We start from the raw sequence: 24,102 nt of genomic DNA on the forward strand, positions 1-24,102 counted from the left end.
TGATATTCTATAGGTCAAAAATAGGCCTTTGCTTTCATTCACAAAATCATCATATTTTTTATTCCTAACAAAATCAAATTATCTTTTTGGAAAGATAACTGCCATCATCTTTATTTTCTCCTTATCTGTTCAGTCTTTACTTAAATGCTTATATAGGTAGAGTGATATAGTAGATATCGTTGCTATAGCACTTGGACTCAAGAAAGGATATGGCTTCAAATTCTGCCTCTGGTATTTATTTAGCTATGTGACCATGAGGAATTTTCTGAATTTCTCTAAACCTATTTCCTTATCTTTAAAATGAGAATTATTAACACCCATAGAATCCTTCTTACTGGATTGGTATATAATTCAAATGAGATAGTATGTATAAAATGCCATATAAATGTCAGTTGTTGGTCTTAATAGCTCAGGTCTCCTGCATCCTTATGAAGAGGTTGACGGCCAGCTGTCTGATGAATCTGATGGATTATAAGGTGTGATGATCCTTTTGGGAGGATTTTGATTCCATCTCCAAAATAGTTGGGCAGCTTCTTTTGGGGCATGATTTGTAATATCTCTTTAAACTTCATCAGTTAAGGATCATTTAGTTGGCATGGAATATCATGGATCAGAACAGTTATCCTTTTGTTCAGGCCCCATAAGTTTGGCCTATTTGAAAGCTGGCCCCTTTGTGCCCATTTTCAAAGAATTCTAGTTGACAAGAGATCCAAGAGCATGTTTGAGTCAAAGATTAGGTAAATGAGAGAGCAAATCCACAGCTTCATTCCTGAGAACCAGTAATGATTTCCTTGGGAAAGAGGCAACATTGTGATTTGTAGATAGAATAGATTTGTAGATGATACCAAAGTTGTAGCCCTAGTTGAAGATATACCCACTATCCCAGTATTTATACAAAACACACACACACACACGCATGCAGAGGCCATATCTACTTTTTGGGGGCAGCCAACCACATAAAAAATTCTACTTCTTTGGCTCTTTTGTTTCCTGTTTTCTTTAGGAACAATAGAAAATGACTGGAATATATTTTATGCCTTGTTCCACAAGTAAAAGTAAAAAAAAAATAAAATAAAGCTTTTATGGTAACAATTTTTAAAAATGCAAATAAGGTATGAAAGACTCAATAACTCATAAACAATACAGTTCTCTTTATTGAGTCTCTCTTTTTCCCTAAGGTTCTAGTCTGGGAGACTAGCACCACCCTGATTTGAAGTCTCATCAAAATGGAAACAGTTGTGGTTGTTAGAGAGGTACCCCATTAACATTCATTCTGTTGTAGAAGTTCTTAATCTGAAATCCATGGACTTGATTTTTGTTTTGTTTATATTGATAGTTGTATTTCAATATATATAATAGCTATGTTTTTGAAAGTTTCATTTCAATATATTAAGTTTCCTTTTTAATCCTATATGTTTGAATTAAAAAAAAAAACAAAAACATTTCTCTGAGCAGGGTTCCATAAGCTTCATCAGACTGCCCAAAGGGTCCATGACACACAAAAGGTTCAGATCTCATCATCTGGTGAATCTTGCATTTACTCTAAGGATGCAGAATTCTATAAGCTTGAATTCCCCTAAAAGAAAAACAAATTTGGACTTAATGGAAAGGCAGTTCCCTAATTGAATATCTTACCATAATAATTGAAGTCATTGTCTAGGTCTTTATTTAACCATACCATGACTAACCTTTTGCTATTCCCCCAACTTTGGGGCCACATACTCAGTTCTTTTCTGTGTAAGAAATTGGTGCTATCCTGCTATTTCCCCTTCTCTCTCTAGAAGAAGGGGTCTTGGAATATTCACATTTGGAGTTGCTAAAGAGGGAAACCTGAGATTAATGCTGAAAAGAAACTATTTTCTCTCTAGAAATTTGAGCTACCTCACTCAGTTAACATTTAGTAAATGCCCATTATATGCCAGGCATTAGGTTGAATACTTTGTGTTCAAACTGACTCTTGAAAAACTTGACATTCTCTAGGAAATCAAACTCAGCTGAAGAGAATTCAGGAATTTCTAACCTTTATCCATCTAGTTCTCATAAATTCTTGGACTTAGGGATTACATCACTATCTTTTTATAACTGAAGTTAAGTTCTAAGAATCTAAGAACTTTCTTTCTTGGACTTCCTGAGTGAGAATATGTATGACTGCAGTTGTCTCTGGCAACTGCAAGGCAAGTCATTCCTAGTTCAGTAAAAAAGACTATATGTCCAATCTGTTCTCCCATCTCCACTAGGACCCAGATCTGATCCTTGTTATAATCTATGAATATCTCCAGAAAGTGACAAAAATGGCAGCCTTGACGCCATTTTAGAAACTTAGCTGAAAGTGGGGTGACTAAGCAACAACATCCTGAGCCAGCCACATCACTCCCAATGAATGAATTGTCCCTTCCCACTCCTATCTCCTCCCACTCAAGTTGTCTCCCATACATCTCTTCCTTTTCACAGCCAAATTTTTACACTCATCGCTCCAGTTTCCTCACCTCCTACTCATTTCTTATCCCCTTGTAATTGGGCTTCCAATCCCACCACTCAATGGAAATTTCTCCTGACAAAGTTTACAAAGATCTATTATTTGCCAAGTCCAATAGCTTTGTCTCAGTCCTAAGTTTTCTTGCTCTTTATTTAGCTTTTAATATTGTTAACTACTTCTTCCCTAACCTCCATGGTATTAATCTTCTGTCTCTCTTACTTGCCCAACTCTCCTTTCTTAATCCTTTTCAACTGATTATGTTCCAGGCTTTGTCCTGGGCCATCTTATTTATTTTGCCATCCAAACATGGGTTTAGTGGTCATCTCTCTACAAGTAACTTCCAAATCTGTCTTTTTAGCTCCTATTTGTCGCCTGCATTCCTCCCATATCATCAGCTACTTGTTGGGCATCTCTATCTGGACAAGCATCTCAAATTCGGCTTTCACAAAAGAGAACTCCTTATCTTTTCCTGAGTGCACTTTCTTTTTTTGTGGAGAAGAGAGCACCTTTCTTCTATTCAAGCAGTCATCTCTCACTCTTCCCTCTCGCCTATTCTAATGATATGCCACTTCACTTCTACCCCTCTGATGTTTCTCCCATATATTCCCTCCTCTCTATTTGCATAGGCATATCCTAAAAAGACTGTCATCACCTCTTCTTTCCTTATGCAGCAACTTCCTAGTAGTCCTCCAGTTTCTAATCTATCTTCAACTCAGTTCAACACCAGATAATAAAATATTATCTTAGACCAGAGGTTCTCAAACTACGGCCTGCGGGCCAGATGCGGCCCACTGAGGACGTTTATGCAGCCCGCCAGGTTATGGCAAATGAGCTGAGGGGCGGAGGCAGAGTGTGAGATTTTGTTTTTACAATAGTCCGGCCCTCCCACAGTCTGAGGGACAGTGAACTGGCCCCCTATTTAAAAAGTTTGAGGACCACTGTCTTAGACCAGCATCTGACCTATTACCGACCATTTTTCCTTAAGGATAAAGTACAAAAGCCTCTGGCTCTGAAAACCTTTTTACAAACTGACTGCCTTTTAATTCACATTATTCTACATGTGTTCTACATAGAGCCATTAGGGCTCTGTTCTATTCTTTGTATACAACCTGTTTCAGTGGCTTCAAGGCCTTTGCATTGGCCTTCCATGATCAGTGGGTATTTCCTAGAATCCCTAGCATCCTTCCTTAGCTAAATTGCCCTATGATTTTCTGATCCTAAAACCACTTGTGTGTTAATGCTCTCTCCTTTCCCTCCAGGAGATTGTGAGTTCCTTGAGCACTGTTTTTAATGTTGTCATTGTGTCCCTAGAACGTTGTAGAATACCTTTCATAAAAATATTAAGTGCCTAATAAACATATATTGATTAAATGCAAGTTAGATACCCTTTGTCTCATTCTATTGTCACTACTCAACACATTTTTATGTATTAGCTAAGTAGTAACAAGAATAATATTCATTTTCCTTCTTTCAGACATCCTGAGATAATCTTAATAGAGAGCTTTTATTCACTCTAGATGAGATATCTTGTTAAGCTAGACTCTGTGATAGACAAAAAGAAAAATGAAAAGTGGATCCAGAACAATAGCAGCGTCCCAAGTAGTTTAAGAGGCATCTTTGTTGACTTGTTTTCCAGAATGGACTAAGTTAAACATATTCTGAGCTTTAGAGCTAAAACATGCCATTTTCATCTTTTATATTATCTTTCCTCAAAGAACAAAAAGCAAACAAACAAATAGAAAGGGATATTAAGGGCTCTTATGGCCACCTTAATCACTATATATACTTATTATTCTTTTCCTTAGAATTTCATCAGAACAAAAGCAATGTGTACAAGCCATCAGTCATCTGGGGATCAAATCACATGTATTTTTATATATTATTTAAAGCAACTCTGTATATCAAGCAACATTTGCTGATTTTGTGCTTAGCTAAGTTGTCCTATGATCCATGAAGCCTGATCCTAACACTATTTGTGTGCTGATGCTCATGGAAGAAAACATTTGAAGCCTTACAAGATGTTTTCTATTATAAAAAAGGATGGTTTTTTTTTATAAAGAGTTGTAAAATTATTTTTTCCTTTGACAAACTTCAGAAACATGCAATTGAAAATATAGAAATATAAAAAACACTTATAATAATTAATTATGAAAATTACACAAAGACAATGTTATTTTTAGTTTGAATGAATAAAAGGCAAGTTATGGAAGCTATGGAATGAAAGAAGTCTTAAGTGAACCCTTACAGGAATAAGAAATACATCAGGCAATCCAAATCAGTTAGCATGGCATAGAAAATAGAATCCTAAATTTTGAGTCAAGGAATGCAATTTAAATTCCATCCATTTAACTGTCATCACAGGCAAGACATTTAATTTCTTGGAGTCTCAATTTCTTTATTTGTCAAATAGGATTAAAATACACTACTTAATTTACTGATTTGTTATTAGGAGATAACTTTTTTCACAACACAATATAAATATAAGTTGTTCATAAATAACTAAATGTGAGTCATCATTATTAAATATGGTGAGGTGACCTATAGAGAAAAATAGAAAATAGGTTACATCTCCATAGCAAGGTGAAATATTAAAGCAATTATCTACATAATTGCAGTAAAAATAATTCCTTTACAAAAAAAGTCTACAAGAGGTCTGTTCATTAGATAATTATCTAATTATCCATTTTCCTTTGTATAGACCTAAATTCAGGCCAATATATGTGTAAGATATTTCTGCCCACCAGAACTATCAGAGAATGAAAACTAATTTGGAAATTGAAAATAACTTATAACATGAAAAAGAACTCTGACATTTAATATATGGCTTCTCTATCTGGTGAACAGGGGCTTTGTAGGATCGATCATCCAACAAATATTTATTAAACACATGAAACTATATGACATAGACATATATGACATAGAACTGATATGACTATATAGCAAAAGGGATACAAGAATTATACATATGACCTCAAGAAACTTAGACTATAGTGTTGGAGATGAGTGGTTTGCAAAAAGAAAAAATAAGGGATGTGACTGTACAGCAAGAGAGGTCCAAAATGCCATGTTATTTTAAAGTTGGGAGAGATTGTGACTAGACAGAGAAGAGAGGAGTAGGCATTCAGTGAGAGTCTGTTTGGACTTATTTTAATAGCTGACATCCACACTTATGATTTTTTCTATCAGAAACATTATTTCTAGTTGGAACTAACTTTTGGAACTAGATAGAAGAGCACTGTTAAGAACACTATTCCTCAAAGAGGAATGTGGACAGACCTGACTATACCTAATTAACAAAATGTTTTACCCATTAAAAATGCCTGTATCTGTCATAGAAAATAGCCAAATTGTTCATTATAGAAGTTACTTTTTTTATTTTTTGCCTGTGTTTTAGGTAATATTTTTGAAACCAGAACAGAGAAGATGGAAGACATAGAACCAGATTTCACTGCCTAGACTTTTCATTTCTGTGGCGTTCATTAGCAAATGTAACTCTTTGTTTGGAGATTTCTCTAAGATCTGTGTAGGCATTTCAGGTTACTGCACTATGTGGATGTTCTATAAAGTTTTACCTTCAAGATTGTTTTCACATATTTTCTCTGTAACATGGACAATCAAGTCATCAAATTGTTTCAAGATCCTTCATCTTTAGAATTGATTGGTTATTCTTTGAAAGTCCCATATATTATCCAATTAGTTTGGTATCCATTGTAACAAGAGCAGTTCTCTCTCTGCCTCTCTTACTTTTCCTTTCATCTCCTCATGTGATTGTGCACAGTGTAATGCTGCATATTTATTTTAAGTTATATAGATGTAAAATACAATAAAGAAGACTGGCAATTCTCCTACACTGAGAGCACCCTGCTGCTGAAAGCCAAAATAAACTTGACCTCCATTGGCTTAGAAGATAAAGGTTTCTTTTGGGGGGTAGACTAGTTCTTATCTGTTAGAACAAGCTAGCTCTGTTATCAGTAAAACTAAAGACTTTGGAGCAGATTAAGTGCTAATGATATCTCTGTTCTTCAGGAAAGAAATATTTTGAGCAATAGCAAGTATTTGTGAGATTTAGGCTCACTATATAATGGAAAGGTAACTGATGGGAAATTGAAAATTTTAGTCAATCTTTATAATTAGCCTTCCAAAAACCCAGCACAAAACAATTTCATGGACTTTTTAAAAACTAAATTGCACACATCAGATACTTGAGTATGGTGTGGACTTCACCTTAGCCACAAAGGCACTTAGTGAAATATTCTGTGTTTTATTTGATTTTTAATATTGGTATGAATCCAGCTTAAGCAAATCCAAAATATTAAAATCTGCATTTATAGAAAAATATAAATTGGCAGATGTTATTCTCTTTACAAAAATGCTTATCACAGTATTTCTTGAGATAAGTTAATACACTTAAAATAGATTGGACTCACAGTGAGTTTATTTACTTATACATAATTTTTCAGAAACATATCTATTACATTAAATCAAAATAAAATTGGAAATAAATGTCACTTCTAACACTTTCATAAACCAATCAGAAGGGCTTAAAAATTAATCTTAATTTTTAAGGTGTGGACCCTCCACTTCATCAATAAATAGCTATGTGGACAGTCTAACATCTTTTACTAGCATTTGTTTCATAGGATCACAGAATGTTCAATAAGAATTTATTAAGCACTTATTGTATAAATAGAAATTCTGCTAGGAATGCAAAATCAAAGAGGAAATAACCTCTGATTTGAAGGAGTTTACCAATGGTAAGCTATTAAGAACCACAGACACCATCCAAGCATGAGCCCTTTTTTTGTTATTGAACTGAACCCGAGAGGCTTTATATAGCAAGTCATGTAACTAATTAGTGGCAGAGCCCACCTAGAACCCAGGTCTCCTGATTCCTGTTCCATTGTGCTTTCTACCAGGCCACACTGCAAAATTAAAGTGAGATAAGAGGAGAACTCATAGATAAACTACTATTCCATTTTGATCATCAGCCAGTGAACTAATGTGAGTACTGAGTGTAACTATAAAGTAATGAGACTGGTTTTTCCTGTATAGCTTATGGAATCAATCTTAGTACTTTACAGTCACACCTTGAATATTTGTTGGGGGGGGGAGGGTGGACTTGCATTGGATGAGATGATCCAGAGAAATTGTTTTCAATATACTTTTTAGTTTTCCTTTTAAATTTCAGGCATAACCTTCCTTTCTTAAATTGATTTCTTAAAAAGACAGTCAATTGGAGAGCTAGAAACAAGAGTCTTTGTTTTTCTGAGACACATATTTTGAAAAATTTGTCTTCTGCTCCCAGAAGGAAATAGTTCTCAATGAAATCTAAAAGATTAATTGGTGACCTTTCAACTCCTTAAAATATAATTAATATGTTGCTAGAGAAAGTGAAAACTGTTGCTTTTGAACCATAGAATGTGTTAAATGTGTACCATGAACCTTCCAAATTATTTCCTTCTGAGGCTGGAATAATCACTTGTATTATGACTTGGAATTTTCAGCCCTTCTGGAGGGGTAGGGGTTGTTGTAGCCCCAAAATAATTACAATAAATCCACAAATTGGATTCCGTATTGCAAAACTGCAACAGTGAAATGTTTTGTAAATTTAAATTGTTTTTGTGTTTACCTACTGTGACTACTGTTCAGACTTTATTCAGAAATCTTTTATAGGCTTTATTAGCAAAGAAAAATCATTCCATATCTATGGATAATGTCTCAATCTTATGTACATATGTTTTATGAATATGTAAATATTTAGATATTTTTAAATTACAATGTTCTTTAAAAACAAATTCTACAAAGGACTAGTTGTGAAAATGGTGTATAACATTGTGTTGTGATATCAATTCTTGAGAAGCTCCTTATGTCCGTTCTGAAGAAAACAATAAATTACTTTATTTGAACATGCATATTTCTTGCTTATGTACCAGATTTTTGTATGTGTGAAGAAGAGTTAAAGCTGCCTGTTAATTAAAAGGTATCTATTAGTACTCCTATCATTTTGTGCAGGAAGTTATGTCTCCTCGTGGAGCTGATAGAAACTATATAGATCACCTCCGAAATATGATTCTTCAAATGTCAGAAAATAACAGACTCTGCCTGCCTGTGGGATCAATGATTATATCAAGTCCCACAATAGCACTTGAGCATTAAATGCTGATATGCTTGAAGCCTAATTTTAAATGAATTAGGTGGCTTTATAATCCTCGCTTTAAAGGTTAAGCTCTGCTTCTATGGAAACAACACATCAGAAGGCCAGACCAATCTTGGGTAATGCAAAGTCGTTAAAGCATACTGTCTGTGTGCCCCTCTTTGGACACAGGAGGGCGCCACCCTGTGACAGCTCCCCACCCCCTTTACCCTTGCCACCCTAGAGAGCCCTTCTTCCAGGCAGTCACCTCTGTACCTTGGTTTGAAGGACCCCCTTGCTAGAATAAGCTGACGCTAAAAGGGAGCTTTCCCTCTTCCCTCACCCATAAAAAGGGAGCAAGGCCAAATGATGGCTCAGAAAAGGATGAGTCAGCACGGGGGGCTGGCCAGCTACCAACCACTATTTTCCTCCTGACCCCACAGGCTGCGCTCTCTCCTTTCCCTCGTCAGGGCTGCTGCCTTCATATGAACTTCAGGGGTGGGGGAAGAAGAGAAGGGGTGCACGCTGGCGTGCAATGATGCTCACAGAGCCTGAGCCCTGCCCCGGGGTGCAGCTGGGCACTCTGTCTCTGACACCACCCCTTGTGGCACGGAGCCAGTGATGAGGGAAAATCTATATTCACCTGAAGCAAAGGAACAGAGAGAATTGTCTCAGGAGCGTCTCCAAAAGACAAAACCATAACTAAGGAAAGACTATTATGTGAAATCGCAGGGTGCCCCAAGAAGGTTGCATATCCTGGACCTTTTTTGATCACAAAGGGAAATATGGGGCATGTGTTACTAAAACTTATTTCATCCAGTTAAATCCTGCTCAGCCTTTGAAAATATCTCAAATTAAAGATGCCTTCATGATTAGTCGATTAGAGCAGACTGCTGAAGGGAATCAGCCACAGATTCAGCAGTTTTGTTAAAACCTTGGATCGCTTCGTCATCTTTCACGTTGTACTCCTAGTAATACACCAAGGAGCTTATGCAGAAGTTGTCTCCTTTGTAGCTAATAAGAAACACAGATTGCCATCAAAACAAGATTCTTTAAATGTCAGAAACTGTTGGACAAACTGTTACATTGCCAGGCTACCATACTGAGATTTTTTTTCTGCCAAATAATGAATGACAAAATTCCTGCTATGTACTTTCAGGTAGTGCTCGCCAAATCCCTTTAATTACATCCTCAGTTAAAAAAAAAAAAATTGAACAAACCCTCCATATATTGTGTGTCCCAAAAGTCTTAATGCGGTTAAAATCTACCCCCCACCCCATGCATTTAAGAATTATCTAAGAGCAGTCCTGTTACTAGCATATTGCATATATTGCATAACCCTTGCAAAGTATAGAAATCAGATTAAAAAAGAAATATATGTATGTATAATATTTTAAGTGACAGTGATATCTTTGAGCATGCTTCATTATTTCCAAAAAATTCCTGTGTATGTCTTGGGGGGATAAGAATAACTTGTAAATAACAATTATTAGTAATTGTTTGCAATATGAGACATGAAATCAATATGAAACAAGTGGATTTCCTTTTTTAAGCCACTTTTTTTTAAATCAAAAGTTGCATGATGTACTGATTTAAAAATAGGTCATAATAGCCAATAAACATGACTTTATGCTACACTCACTACATTCAAAACAAAAACAAAAAAAATTGATTTTAAGCAATCAGTTTTCCCAGAATCATCCTCTCTTCTTTTTTTTAAGCTGGTGCTATATAATAAATTGTAACATATCCACTATTTTGGGTTTTTTTTCCCACATGAATATGTGCAATAGTAAGGAGACTAGTTTGACTGAAATGTAAAGTACTAGAAGGTGACTGATATATAAGTGTGAAAAAAATAGAATGGACAGACTGTGAAGGACTTCAAATGTCAAATAGGGAACTTATTTTGGCCCTAGAATCAATAGGAAATCTTGGAGTTTAATGAGTAGGGGGACAATGTGGTCATTCTTGCACTTAAGGAAAATCACTTTGGCAGCTATTTGGAAGGGTATATTGCTATATTGCTATAGAGGGCTGAGACTTAAATCAGATTGATCAATTAGGAGACTAATGTAATAGTTTGTGTAAGAAATGATGAAGGTCTAGTAGCTGGATGCTTGGAGGAGAGAAGGGGACAGATTTGAGAGTAAAGAGATGACGTCAGTGGCAAAGTTCAATTTGGGGAGGTGATAAAATAATGACCTCTGGAATGCAGATTGAAAGTCATCCATAGGTGCTCATATTCTGCTACTTGGTCTCGCCTAAACTAAAAGATGGGGAGTTGGAAGGGAGGACTGGTGGCAGAGACCATACTAGTTATTATCCCTGAGTTCCAATCCCTGTGCTTCTTTTCTCTCCACTGGAACAAAAGGAGTTTTTCCTGACTGTCTCACACAAGAACCTTGGCAAAGAATAGTGGAGGTATGATATCAATGGTCAGTAAAGGGGAGGAAGCAGTAGGAAAAATGACTTTCTCAAGAGAAGCAGCCATGGTGGGAGGTCTAATAATATAGCAACATTCTATTCCTTAGCTTCACCTGCTTAACTCTGTATAGTCCCATACCCACTTCTGTTCCTAACAGCAAACCCTGGGAAACTTACATTGGCATATCAACCAAGAGGATGACAACACAAGGTGAGTGGACGATCACAATGTGATTCACAGTAATGCTGTAGAATTATGCTTCAAAACTTAAGGGAAATGTATGTGAACTTGTTTATGTGGGTTATCCCTCCATCTGTACAGATCACAAACCATTCACATTTTTGCCCCTTTGCAAAGTTCTCTCATATTTACTCCATAGAGCATCTGCCAGACATGCTTATTGCATTGCTTTAGATCATTTTACATTTCATCAAAAGGCAAGTCTAATTCAGGTCATTGAGTCCCCTTTTAGTTTAGAACCAAATGAGGCATTCATTGGTCATTCAGAAGTTAACAAAAGGAGATTTACTTAGCAGTAGCATAGGAAAGATATTCAATAAGGTACTAGAATATCTACCTTGCATCAGTGGAGGTGCAAGAGACATCTCACCTCCAAAGTAAAATGGTCTAGTCAACAGGATAGATTGTATGATAAGTGTCCTAGATAAAGTGAAAAAATAATGTATGTGTGGAATGTATCTTCAGAAGTTCTAGCTATACAGTATGTGTTGATTTATTAACTTGAGGACTAGCCATTCAACTTCCATATGATAGTCTGCACAGAAGACAGTTTCACCAATTTGAATTTTTTCCTATATGGATTTTAAGCTTATCCCTTTGAATTATAATCCATATCCCCAAACTAAAGTTAGTTTTCATGGACTAGATTCAATCTTGAAGAGGAAGAGTCTGATTCTGTCACAAATCTCTCTTTGACTCGACCCCTCCCCCGAGGAATTCTTTTGAAACATCAGAATTTAATTTATGTCTACATCAAAGATATCATGGAATCATAGATATAAATTTGGACTGGCTATTAGATGCCATTGATCCAACTCCTTCATTCAGAACCTGAGGCCCAGAGAACTTAAATGACTTGCTTACGATCAAACAGCTAGTAAAAGTCTAAGGTGGGACATGAACACAAATATTCTTCCTTATACCTCTTTGACTCCCATCTTCTCTTCAAAGCTTAGCTAAAGGAAAGTAGCTAAAGGAAAACCCAAAAGAAATCCATCCTTATTCTTCCTAGTTGCTAGTAACCTCTCCAGAATATCATATCCCCTTAGCTATGGATGAAGTCCATCTTCTCTCCTAAACTCTCTCGTTGGTGATCTAATTAGCTCTCATCTGCTTATTGAAGAAGTTTATTCTTTTTGCTCCAGACTCAGAGAGTGAACTTCATCTCTCTCTCAGCATCAGCTGCCAATTTGACATTTCGAAGTCACAATTCCATTGACTCAATATGTACTAACAAAACTCATTAACTTTGCTCTCAAACCTGCTTCTTTTCTGAACTTACTAATTTCTGTTGAGGATGCAAATCACAAATTTATAATCTCAACATCATTGTTCACTCCTCGTTCTTTCTCATCTCACATATTTAATCAGTTGCCAAAACTTGCTGTTTCTTGTTCTAAAACATCTTTCAGTCTCACCTCTTCTCCTTTCTCCCACAGCCACAGACTTAGATCCTCATCACCTCTTGCCTGAACCACACAAAGTCCTCCCGATAAGTTGTCTTATCTTGTCTCATCTTTTACCATGCACAATATATACTCCACATAGCTGCCAAAGTGATTTTCCTTTAATATAGGTCTGGCAATGTCACTTTTCTATTCAATAAACTTCAGTGGCTCTCTGTTAGTTTTAGGATAAAATATAAGTTCTTCTGTTTGACATCTAAAACCTTTTAACTTCCCTTTCTATCTTCATTTCATATTATTCCTCTATTGTCCGGTTAAACTTACCTTCTCTCTGTTCAATTTAGAGTACTCCCTCCCTTCTCCCACTTCTATGCTTTTCCAAAGACTTTCTTATATCTGAAATACTCATTGTCTTCATTTCTGCCTCGAATAATACTTTATTTCCTTTAAAGCTTACCTTCCACTACCTTTCACATAAGCTTTCCATGACCCTTCCAAATGATTCCAAAATACTTTCTGTCCATTCCATTCATCTGCATGAAACCCAATTCAGGTAAGGGACATATTACTAAGTTGAGTACCATAAATAAAGGTAGATTCTCTTTTTGAGGGAAACTACCTGCTTTGTTGAAAAAGAATATTTAAAAACTACAGTTGAATTAGAAGGTGAAAGTGATGAAAGCTAAGATCAATCCCAGGGAATCCAGCAGGTCAACATATTTAGCAGAAATGCCATGAAGGGTCTAGCTACAGGACAATCTTTTTGGCTTCCCCCAACTAAATCTATCCATCAGCAGCTAAGTCTGTTTTGGAACCATCTAGGCATCTGGCAGTTTGCTTTTCCAACTCAGCAAGACTATATCTTATGGTTAACTTACTGAAATAAGAAAGGCAATCAGGACTCCCATGCATTGTGGGGTCCTACATCTAACTCGCTGCTATTGTAATGTAAGCATGGATCCAGTCTTTTCCCCCTAGTGGGAGGGTGTACCCCCCAGGATTTTGAGGGGTTCTTAATATATTGTGTGAATGAATGCCTTTGTTACTGATGTTAAGACAAGTTCTTTCCCTCCTTAAATCTCCCATAGCTTCCTACCAACCTCTCAACTTCCTATATTATTGAAAAAACAGGAGAGCATTCATTGAGAGCTCTCTCTTCTCCCCTACTCATCTGCCATCACTCAAATGATTCTGCCTTCTCTTTCTCCTACCTAACTACCATTCCTGTCATGATCTATCTCTTTTGCTGGCTCTTCATCCTCGTGAATGTGTCATGAGCTTTCTTTGTTTCTTCTATACTATTTCTCTTGGCATATAGTTCCCATGATTTCATTATTATCTCTATTTGGATAATTCACATATATATTTTTCTAATTCTGACTAGTTGCTGTAACTACAGTCACTTCCTGGACTGCCCATCAGGCATTTCAGACTCAACAGTTGAAAAATCGGTTAGCATCTCTTAACACCTACTATGTGCCAGGCACTGTGCTAAGTGTTAGGGGTACAAATATGAAAGAAATGATACCCTGTGCTCAAATTACTTACAATCTAATGGGTTAAAACAACACATAAAAGAAACCTGAAAAGTAGGGATGAAAGGAGAAAATCTAACCAGGGACAAAGGGATGGTAGAGAAAACCAGAGGTTCAAAGAGAGTTCAGCCATGTGGGAAATAGGAAATGAAATATCTTAGAAGGCAACCCTTTTCCCTCTCATCTTGAGGAGTTTATGACTCCAGCCTCCCATCAGAGAGGCAAAGAATAGCAATGAGGTATGAATAAGCCTGGATCTTGCAAGATGATGAAATTTCCCAATAACAGGTTTATTGAGAGTATTATGGTGAAAGTGCAAAATGAGGGCAACTAGTTGGAAAAGAAAAGCTGTTCAAGGATATCAAATTGAGTATCCCATGGATACTTCAAACCCAAACTGAACTCCTCTTTCTCCCTTAAACCCTTCTCTCTTCCTGACTTCCATATTACTGTGGAGAGCAGCACTATCCTTTCATTCCCCCGGTGTCATTCTCGATTCCTCACTTTCTCACTCTCTCCCTTCCCAGTCTTTTGCCAAGGTCTGTCAGTTTTACCTTCACAATCTCCCATACATCTCTTCTCTCCTCTGACACTGCCACCAATCTGGGGCAGACCCTAGTCATCTAGACCACTCAGGAATCTACTGATTTGGTCTTGTTTCTAGTGGCTCCTCACTCCAGCCCATCCTCCACTTTGCTGTCACATCTCTCTTCCAAAAGATCAGCTCTGACAATGTCATACCATTTACCCCATTACACCTTCCATTCAGTAAATCGCAGTGACTCTTTTGCCTCAAAGTTCTGTTTGGCTTTTACGCCTCCATAACCTGACCCCTCCTTATTTTCCCAGCCTTTTTATACCTTCCTTCCCTCTGTATGACATTGGCTTCCTCGCTTGTTCCCCTCAAATAATATCCTATCTCCTGACTTCACACATTTTCCCTCACTATCCTCCACAGTGCCCTCAGCTGTCTCCTCATCTTCACCTTCTGGCCTCCCTGGCTTCCTCCGGACCTTAGCTAAAATTCCACTACAAGAAGCCTTTCCTGATTTCCCATAATACTAGTGCCTTCTCCTCTGAGACAGACAGACAGATAGGTAGGTAGGTAGGTGGATGGATAGAGATAGATCTTGCTGTTATATAGTTTTATAGTATGCATATCTTTTTATTTATATTTATATATACATATACATACATGTATACGTGTGTGTATATATATATATATATATATATATATACACACACATATCTCTTGTTTGTATATAGTTTTTAAATGTTATCTCCCATATTGGTCTATGAGCTATTTGAGAGCGTAGATTGTTTCTATTTTCTTTGAATTCCCAGCATTTATAGCACCTGGAATATAGTGGACGCTTAATAAGTATATATTGATTTCAAAAGTATGCAGTGATAGTTCATAAGCAGATTGTTTATACAGATAAGCAGATAGATATATATGTGAATTAGACTAGTTCATACTTTAGCTAACTTGGTTATGAGGGGGACTCCTTAAGGAGACACAACAGAGATTCCTGAGGGCTTTATCCAGATTCTCCTAAGCATACGTTCTTTTTTTCCACTTTAATTTTTTGCAAATTGCAGATAAAGATAATTTTCATCATGGATTTTTCTAAGATTTTTGAGTTCCAATTTTTTTTCTCCTTCCTACTCTTCTCTCCCCTCCAAGACATATAGATTATACATGTAAAAGCATTGTATTTCCATATTAGTCATGTTGGGAAAGAAAAATCACAACAAAAAGGGAAAACCATAAGAAAGAAAAAGAAAAAAAAATGATTTACATAAAGTCTCAATAATCCTATCTCTGGATTCAGATGGCATTTCCCATCCTAAGTCTATTGAAAATATCTTGGATTGATGTATTATTGAGAAGAGCTAAGTCTATCATAGTTGACCATCATATAATCTTGATGTTGATGTTATTGTATACAGTATTCTCTTAGTTCTGCTCACTTAACTCAGCATCAGTTCACATCTTAACAGCTATTCTGAAATCAGATTTCAAATAAGAAATCTGTAATCCACATAGAATAATATTCCATTATTCATATGTCATAACTTGGTCAGCCATTCTCCAATTGATGGGCATCCACTCAGTTTTCAATTCCTTGCCACCACAAAAAGAGCTGCTATACACATTTTTGCACATGTGAATTCTTTTCCCTTTTTTGTGATCTCTTTGGGATACAAACCCGGTACTAGCAGTGCTCTGGGTCAAAAGATATGGACAGTTTTAGACCTTTGGGACATAGTTCCAAATTTGACCACATGTTCTTCAAAGGATCATGGATTTCATGTCAAATCAACAAGAATTTATTAAACATTCAATAAGTACCAACCTCTAGGCTAAGCACTGGTATACAAAAAAGGGCATTAAGACAATCCCTACCACCAAGAAGTTTACATTGTAGTGCACAGTGTTATCCTGTAAGCAGGAATATGTGGAGTAGCTCATCGTCTATAGGAAATCCCTTTTCCATTTGGACCATGCAAAAACATTATAATAAAAACCTTACCTAATACACATAAAGGACTTCAAAGTTTGCAAATGTTCCTCAGAATAACACTGTGACATAGCTTCTCTTATCCCATTTTGTAGAAGAAATTGGCCCTGAGAATTAAGAAACTTTTCTGAGCTCACAAGTTTCAGAGGCAAGGGGAGAACTCGGGTCCTCCTGATTCCAATTCCAGCACCACTTCTACTACATAGTCAAAGAATAAATAGAGAAAAATCACATTTATTAAGCTAGATATAGTACAAATCACTTGTATTATTTCATTGGATCTTCATAGCAAATTCTCTAAGGCATTTTACAGTTGAGGAAACTGAGACAGACAGATATTAAGTGATTTTTTTCCAAGTTTACACAGCTAGTAAGTGTCGAAGGTCATATTTAAATTTAAGTATGCTTTTATTTATCCACCATTCTACCTAGCTACTGCTTACAACAGCAAATAGCTTTTGTATGCCCTATTAGACATTAAAAATTAGAATTAAATGTAAGTATGTATTCATTTATTTTCAAGTATATACATGTTTGGATGTAAAGGGCTGAAACTCTGAATAGGTGCGCTAGAATCAGACAACCTAGCACTTAAGACTAATTACCTATTGGACAATGACTCTGTTAGCAATTTTTTTATTGCTCTCTGTATTTATTTACACATATATTTATGTATGGATGTATATTTGAATTGGCTTAATGTATATACCCCCATATATTTGTTTATATATTTATTTATCCAATATATACATATTCATTCTATAAATTTTAATCATATACACATACACAGGTGTATATATGTATATACACAATTGTAAAGTCTGGGCTAGCTTCCTGGAGGCCTCAGGAACAGCCGGAGTCAGGATAAGTAAAAATCCTTGGTCTTTAGGGGGAGAAATGAAGGAGACAGGCAAACTGCCACAAGGCTCCTGGATTCTCGAGCCCAAAGTCACCACCTCTCTCCTCCTTGTCCTGCCAGCCAAGTGAAGTCCTCTGGCCTCTTTCACCCCACCCCCTAATTCTTACCTACAATTCTCTTAAACCCAAACATTGTGAGAAGAGCAATTCCAAAGGGATGCTAATAGAGTCATTGTCCAATAGGTAATTAGTCTTAAGTGCTAGGTTGTCTGATTCTAGCGCACCTATTCAGAGTTTCAGCCCTTTACATCCAAACATGTATATACTTGAAAATAAATGAATACATACTTACATTTAATTCATATATATACATATTTATATTTGCATGCTATATAGGATGTCCCAAAAGTCTTAGTGAAGTTAGATATTAAGGCTTAAAACTTCGAGACTTTGGGGAACTTCTATATAAATACATACACACATATAACTCAGTATCAGAGATGGACAGTTGAATAGAGATTCAGTCCTATTGCCCCTTGCCCCAGAAATGCAGTATCATCCAGTAACCATGCTGAGTTAAAGACTTGAGTTAAAGTCACTAAAGTAAAGGGGTCCTAGATTTACATAGTGTGTTTAGACAAGGACCAGCCTTGGGAGCTGCCCTGTTCCCAGTGGAGGAATAGAGTTCAAGAAATTTGTACCAGTAGCAAAGGGAATTCTCTAACTATTAACTAGGATGGCCTCAATCTATCTGTGCTGCAGGGTGGGGAACAGGGAAGTCATCAAAATGAGAACCATATCAGCATGACTTGGGACAGTTGCAGCCATTGGTTCTAATTAGAACTGGTTGTGGTTAAGCAGAAACCTTTGGCTAATAGGGACCAGGCCTGGGAGAGGAGACCAGCCATAACTCCTCCAACTATTTAGGAATAGATTTTTCTTTCCCATTTTAATGACACAGGAATAAAGGAGCCTTTAATGAAACTAAGAAGTTTCTACTTCTAGATAAAAATTAATAGCATGATATCACGGTGCTCCCAATTTCCAATTGTTTCTGTTCCAAATAGAAGGTTTATTCTTGGTTGAAAGGATTTTTCCCATTTGTTTTCATTTCTGTTTTGTTTGTAAAAACTGATACATTTGGAAGTTTTGCTAAACTTAGAGACCAAAAACAACTTTTGACGATTCCTTCCAAATTCACTAATCCCAACAACAAAAAATAATGCAAGTTGTAAATTAAAGAACTAATTTAACAACCAGCTCTCTTTAATTCTAATCTTATATGCTCTTTAAATAATGTTTTAATTCACAAAGAAGAGCACACTTATTGTGACTATGGACTGAAAATCAATTTTACAGATTAGACTGAATACTCTGAATTGTTTTGATGAAGATGGATCAGTCTTGGTGATACAAGCACTTTTGGCAGGGAAGAGAGGAAAGAGGGCATTTGACAGCCTGTTCCAGGCATTAGAGACCCCAATATATCATCTAAATGTGAGATATTCCACCTCAATGCTTTTGCAGAGATGTTCCCTTCTTTCTGAAATTTGTACTTTCCTCACTCTGTGCCATATTTCTATATGGCATTTCTATATTTCCTTAGCTTCCTTAAAATCATATCTCAGGCCATCTCTTACACAAAACGTTCCCCATTCCCCCTACTTGTTCATACTGAAATTACATTGTATGTATTTGCTTATACTTAGAGTTTCTCCCCAGTGGAATGTAAGCTTATGATCATATTTAGGGAGCTGGAAGGGGTTTTAAAGGTCATTAAATCTTCACTCCGCTCTTCCATTTTTCAGATGAAGAAATGGAGGCACAAAGTGGTCAAATGAGTTTTCTAAGGTCACACAAGTAAATATGGAAGGTAGGATTGATGTCAGCTCTTCCTGACTCCCAGTCCAGCTCTCTATCCTATTAGAGGATTAATTTTTTTAAGCCTTTTATTTTCTTTTTTTTTTTTTAATTTTTTATTTTATTTTATAATTATAACATTTTTTGACAGTACATATGCATGGGTAATTTTTTACAACATTGTCCCTTGCACTTACTTCTATTCAGATTTTTTCCCTTCCTCCCCCAACCCCCTCCCCCAGATGGCAAGCAGTCTTATATATGTTAAATATATTACAGTATAATTTAGATACAATATATGTGTGTAGAACCGAATTTTTTGTTGCACAGGAAGAATTGGATTCAGAAGGTAAAAATAACAGTTTACATTCATTTCCCAGTGTTCCTTTTCTGGATGTAGCTGGTTCTGTCCATCATTAATCAATTGGAATTGGATTAGGTCTTCTCTATGTTGAAGAAATCCACTTCCATCAGCATACATCCTCGTACAGTATCATTGTTGAAGGGTATAATGATCTTCTGGTTCTGCTCGTTTCACTTAGCATCAGTTGATGTAAGTCTCTCCAAGCCTCTTTGTATTTCTCCTGTTGGTCATTTCTTATAGAACAATAATATTCCATAACATTCATATACCATAGTTTACCCAACCATTCTCCAATTGATGGACATCCATTCATCTTCCAGCTTCTAGCCACTATGAAAAGGGCTGCCACAAACATTTTGGCACATACAGGACCCTTTCCCTTCTCTAGTAGTTCCTTGGGGTATAAGCCCAGTAGTAGTATGGCTGGGTCAAAGGGTATGCACATTTTGATAACTTTTTGGGCATAATTCCAGATTGCTCTCCAGAATGGTTGGATTCTTTCACAACTCCACCAACAATGCATCAGTGTCCCAGTTTTCCCACAGCCCCTCCAACATTCATCGTTATTTGTTCCTGTCATCTTAGCCAATCTGACAGGTGTGTAATGATACCTCAGAGTTGTCTTAATTTGCATTTCTCTGATCAATAGTGATTTGGAACACTCTTTCATATGAGTGGAAATAGTTTTAATTTCATCATCTGAAAATTGTCTGTTCATATCCTTTGACCATTTATCAATTGGAGAATGGTTAAGCCTTTTATTTTCAAAACATATGCATAGATAATTTTTAACATTCACCCTTGTAAAACCTTATGTTCCGATTTTTTTTCTCCCATCTTTCCCCCAATCTCCTCCCCTAGATAGCAAGTAATCCAATATATGTTAAACACGTGCAATTCTCATATATATATATATATATATATATACATATATATATATATATACACACATACATACATACATATATGTACATATATATGTATTTCTACAATTATCAGAAAAGAAAAATAAGATTAAAAAGGATAAAAATGAGAAAAAAATAAAATGCAAGTAAACAACAAAAAGAGTGGAAATGCTATGTTATGATCCATACTCAGTTCTCACTGTCCTCTTTCTGGGTGTAGATGGCACTCTCCATCAAGACCATTGGAATTGGCCTGAATCATCTGCTTGTTGAAAAGAGTCACGTCCTTCAAAATTGATCATCCTATAAGACTGTTTTTGAAGTGTACAATGCTCTCCTGGTTCTGCTCACTTCACTCAGCATCAGTCCATGTAAATCTCCCCAGGCCTTTCTGAAATCATCCTCTTGGTCATTTCTTACAGAACAATAATATTCCATAACATTCATATATCATTACTTATTCAGTCATTTTCCAGTTAATGGGCATCCACTCAGTTTCCAGTTTCTAGCCATTACAAAGAGGGCCGCCATAACATTCTTGCACATGTGGGTCTTTTCCCTCCATTAAGATCTCTTTGGCATATAATCCCAGTAGAAACACTGCTTTGATTCCCTAGCACATAACATAGTTTCTTACACATAGAAAGTATTTATTAAATGTTTGTTGAATAGACTTGTTGGACTGAATTATTTCTAATCAAATGATACTTAAACTTGACTTTTCTTTTGCTTCACAAGAGAAAACTGCAATGGTTGCTAGGATTATACCTTATGTACAGAAGATTTCCCTCGAATGAAACAAGATGACATCACTTAAATCTAATCATTTAGTTTGAATTCAATAGTTATTAATCAACACCTTCTATAGACAAGACGTTTTAAGAACTATGGAAGATAATAAAGTTTAGATAAAATTGTTCATACCTTCATGGAGTCTTTTTTGGCAAGGGGACATTTGGCATTCAAACAATATGGCAACCCCAGTGCAGTTATGCTCTCTGCAGTAGGGTCGGAAGGCTTGGTAGTTTAATTTGATAAAGGCCCTCAGTGTTATCTTCTCTACCAGGTGATCTTCAGAATCTTCCTAAGACAATTTAAATGGAAGTGATTCTGTTTCCTAGCATAGTGCTGATAAACTGTCCAGGTTTCACAGGTATGAATGAGCTCAGCACAATGGCTCTGTAAACCTTACAGTCTAATATCTCCTCACCATGCTTTCCTTCAGAGCTTCCCAAATCCTGAGCTAGCTCTGGCTGTGTTTGCAGCATCCTCACTATCAGTGTGTATATCCCTGGAAAGTATACTGCCAAGGTAAGTGAACTTATCCACAGCACTCAAAAATGCCTCCATTTGCTATAATTAATGGTTCCATGTAAGGATGGTGTGGAGCAAACTGATGACGCTCCTTTGGGGGTTTTTTTTGGTATTATTTGTTAGGCCGAAAATTAGTACAAGCAGCAGAGAATTGATTTGTTGCATATTAGCTTCAGAGGCTTCATTGAGTGCACAACCATCTGCAAACAAAAACATCACACACCAACACTCCCTCCACTTGGCTCAGAGCTTTTCCAATACCTTGCTTTACCATACCTGGATGCCATGTTCTTCCTCACTGAAGGGGTTTGACAACATGGCTGAAAACATATGTTAATCAGCATGGGGGTGAACACACCGTCTTTTTCACTCCATTGTTGACTGGGAAAGTACAAGAGCATTGTTCATAATCCAGAATCCAAGCATGCGTGCTATAGTGAACTTGATGTACAAACCTGATGAACTTTTCCACTCAATTATGGAAAATTATGATATAATTTTCCATAAGCCCTCAAGACTGACAGTATCAAAGGTTGCAGTCAGATCTAAAACATTGTGTACAGACCTCTGTTCTGCTCCTGGAGTTTCTTCTGGAGTTGTTGGGCAGCAAATACCATATGGACTGTTCCTCCACCCTTTCGGAAGCAACACTGACTCTCAGTAGATGACCGTCTTCTAGGTGAAGGATCAGCCTATTAAGGAGGACTTTGGCAAGAAACTTGCCAGCAATGACTGAGAGAGACCCCTCACCTTTCTGATTGTCACAGGACAGTTTATTTCCTTTACTTTTATGGAGATGGTTCTTGGGCGAAAACCTCCTCTTGCCATGTAACCTGGAAAATTTCAATCAACTTTTATATAAGCAATGGACCCCCAATCTTATAAATCTCAGCAGGAATAGAATGAGCACCAGGTGCTTTGCCACACAAAAGGAGTCTAATGGCATTCAAAACATCTTCATTTGGAACTTCTGCTAGGAAGGGATTGACTTCAACCTGAGGTAAAAGGTCAATGATGGAGAACACTATGGAAGTGTTCAATCCTTTTCTCTAGAATCATGTCCTTATCACTAATCAGCATGGCTCTGTCAACCCTGAGTAGTTGCAATGCACCACAAAGAGTCTTTAAGGCATCATAAAAGCACTTTGGATTGCTACTATCAGCATAAAATAGAATTTCATCTGCCTTCTTTACTGAGTCAAGAATCCTGCACCTCTCTAAGCTTTGATCATATTTTACTTTTGATGGAATTAAATACTATCTTTTTAGAGCAAATGAACTATCCTGCTGCAAGTGGAGTTCTCATTTTTCACCTAGAATCTTCTGAATTTCCCTATCATTTTTAACAAACCAGTCTCGATGTTTGTGAGTGTTCAGATCCAGATGAGTAAATGTAGTACTATACACTGAATTTCTGAAAGTTTCCCACTGCTTTTCTTCTACACTGTTGCCAACTGTGGCTCAACTTTTCCTCCAAGTTAGCAGCACACTATATCCACTCAGAAAAGTGCTCTAATCTGTTCACATTAATTCTTTTGGAAGTCTTTTTGCCTTGTGTCTACCATTTCTTTTGAATGTGAACACAGTAGTTCCTCAGTACTCTTTGTGAATTGGCTCCAAAAGGCACTAAGAGTAATGAAACAAGTACCGATTGAATTTTTCCTATAAGAGGTACATCTCCAGTCCATAGCCTAACTATCCCTCCCCACCTAATTCCCCAAAGGGACAAGTGGGCTTCTAACTGTAGAGAAATAAGTCCAGCCCAGATGGCCTCCTCCCTTCTTGACCCAGCACACTTTCTGAGAAGAACTGCAGCCTTTATTCACTCCCCCTCCACCACACCCTCCAAACTTTCTTCTGCTGAAATGGTTTACTGGGGTGTGGCCACTGTGCATGCTACAGCTTCTTGGAGCCACAGGTCAGAGCATCATGGACACCAAAAGTGGAAAGCAGCCTTGTGGGACATATGAAGCTTGGAGTGCACCGAGAGGATCATTTACAGTCAAAGCCTGAGTTTGTTCCTGATTCTTTCACTTACTATGAATAAACTTGGCTACC

The 24,102-nt window shown here is 36.8% G+C and overlaps 1 protein-coding gene across 11 annotated transcripts in view; it reads left to right on the forward strand.

Annotated features, from left to right (window-relative positions):
• Positions 1 to 24,102, forward strand: part of BEND7 (BEN domain containing 7) — a 278,824-nt gene that overhangs the window by 166,179 nt on the left and 88,543 nt on the right. For 7 of the 11 annotated variants that reach the window (XM_074268596.1, XM_074268594.1, XM_074268595.1 and 4 more), the window contains one exon: positions 5,871 to 8,388. The exons of 2 other annotated variants lie outside the window; for them this stretch is intronic. In XM_074268596.1, coding sequence (XP_074124697.1) covers positions 5,871 to 5,932 — 62 coding nt within the window. In that variant the 3' untranslated portion in view covers positions 5,933 to 8,388. Of the gene's footprint in view, positions 1 to 5,870; positions 8,389 to 24,102 lie in introns of those variants that run through there. 2 more of the 11 variants (XM_074268591.1, XM_074268593.1) reach the window with 1 other exon arrangement.

This window comes from Sminthopsis crassicaudata, chromosome 5 (genome assembly GCF_048593235.1).
Source record: "Sminthopsis crassicaudata isolate SCR6 chromosome 5, ASM4859323v1, whole genome shotgun sequence".
NCBI lineage: Eukaryota > Metazoa > Chordata > Mammalia > Dasyuromorphia > Dasyuridae > Sminthopsis > Sminthopsis crassicaudata.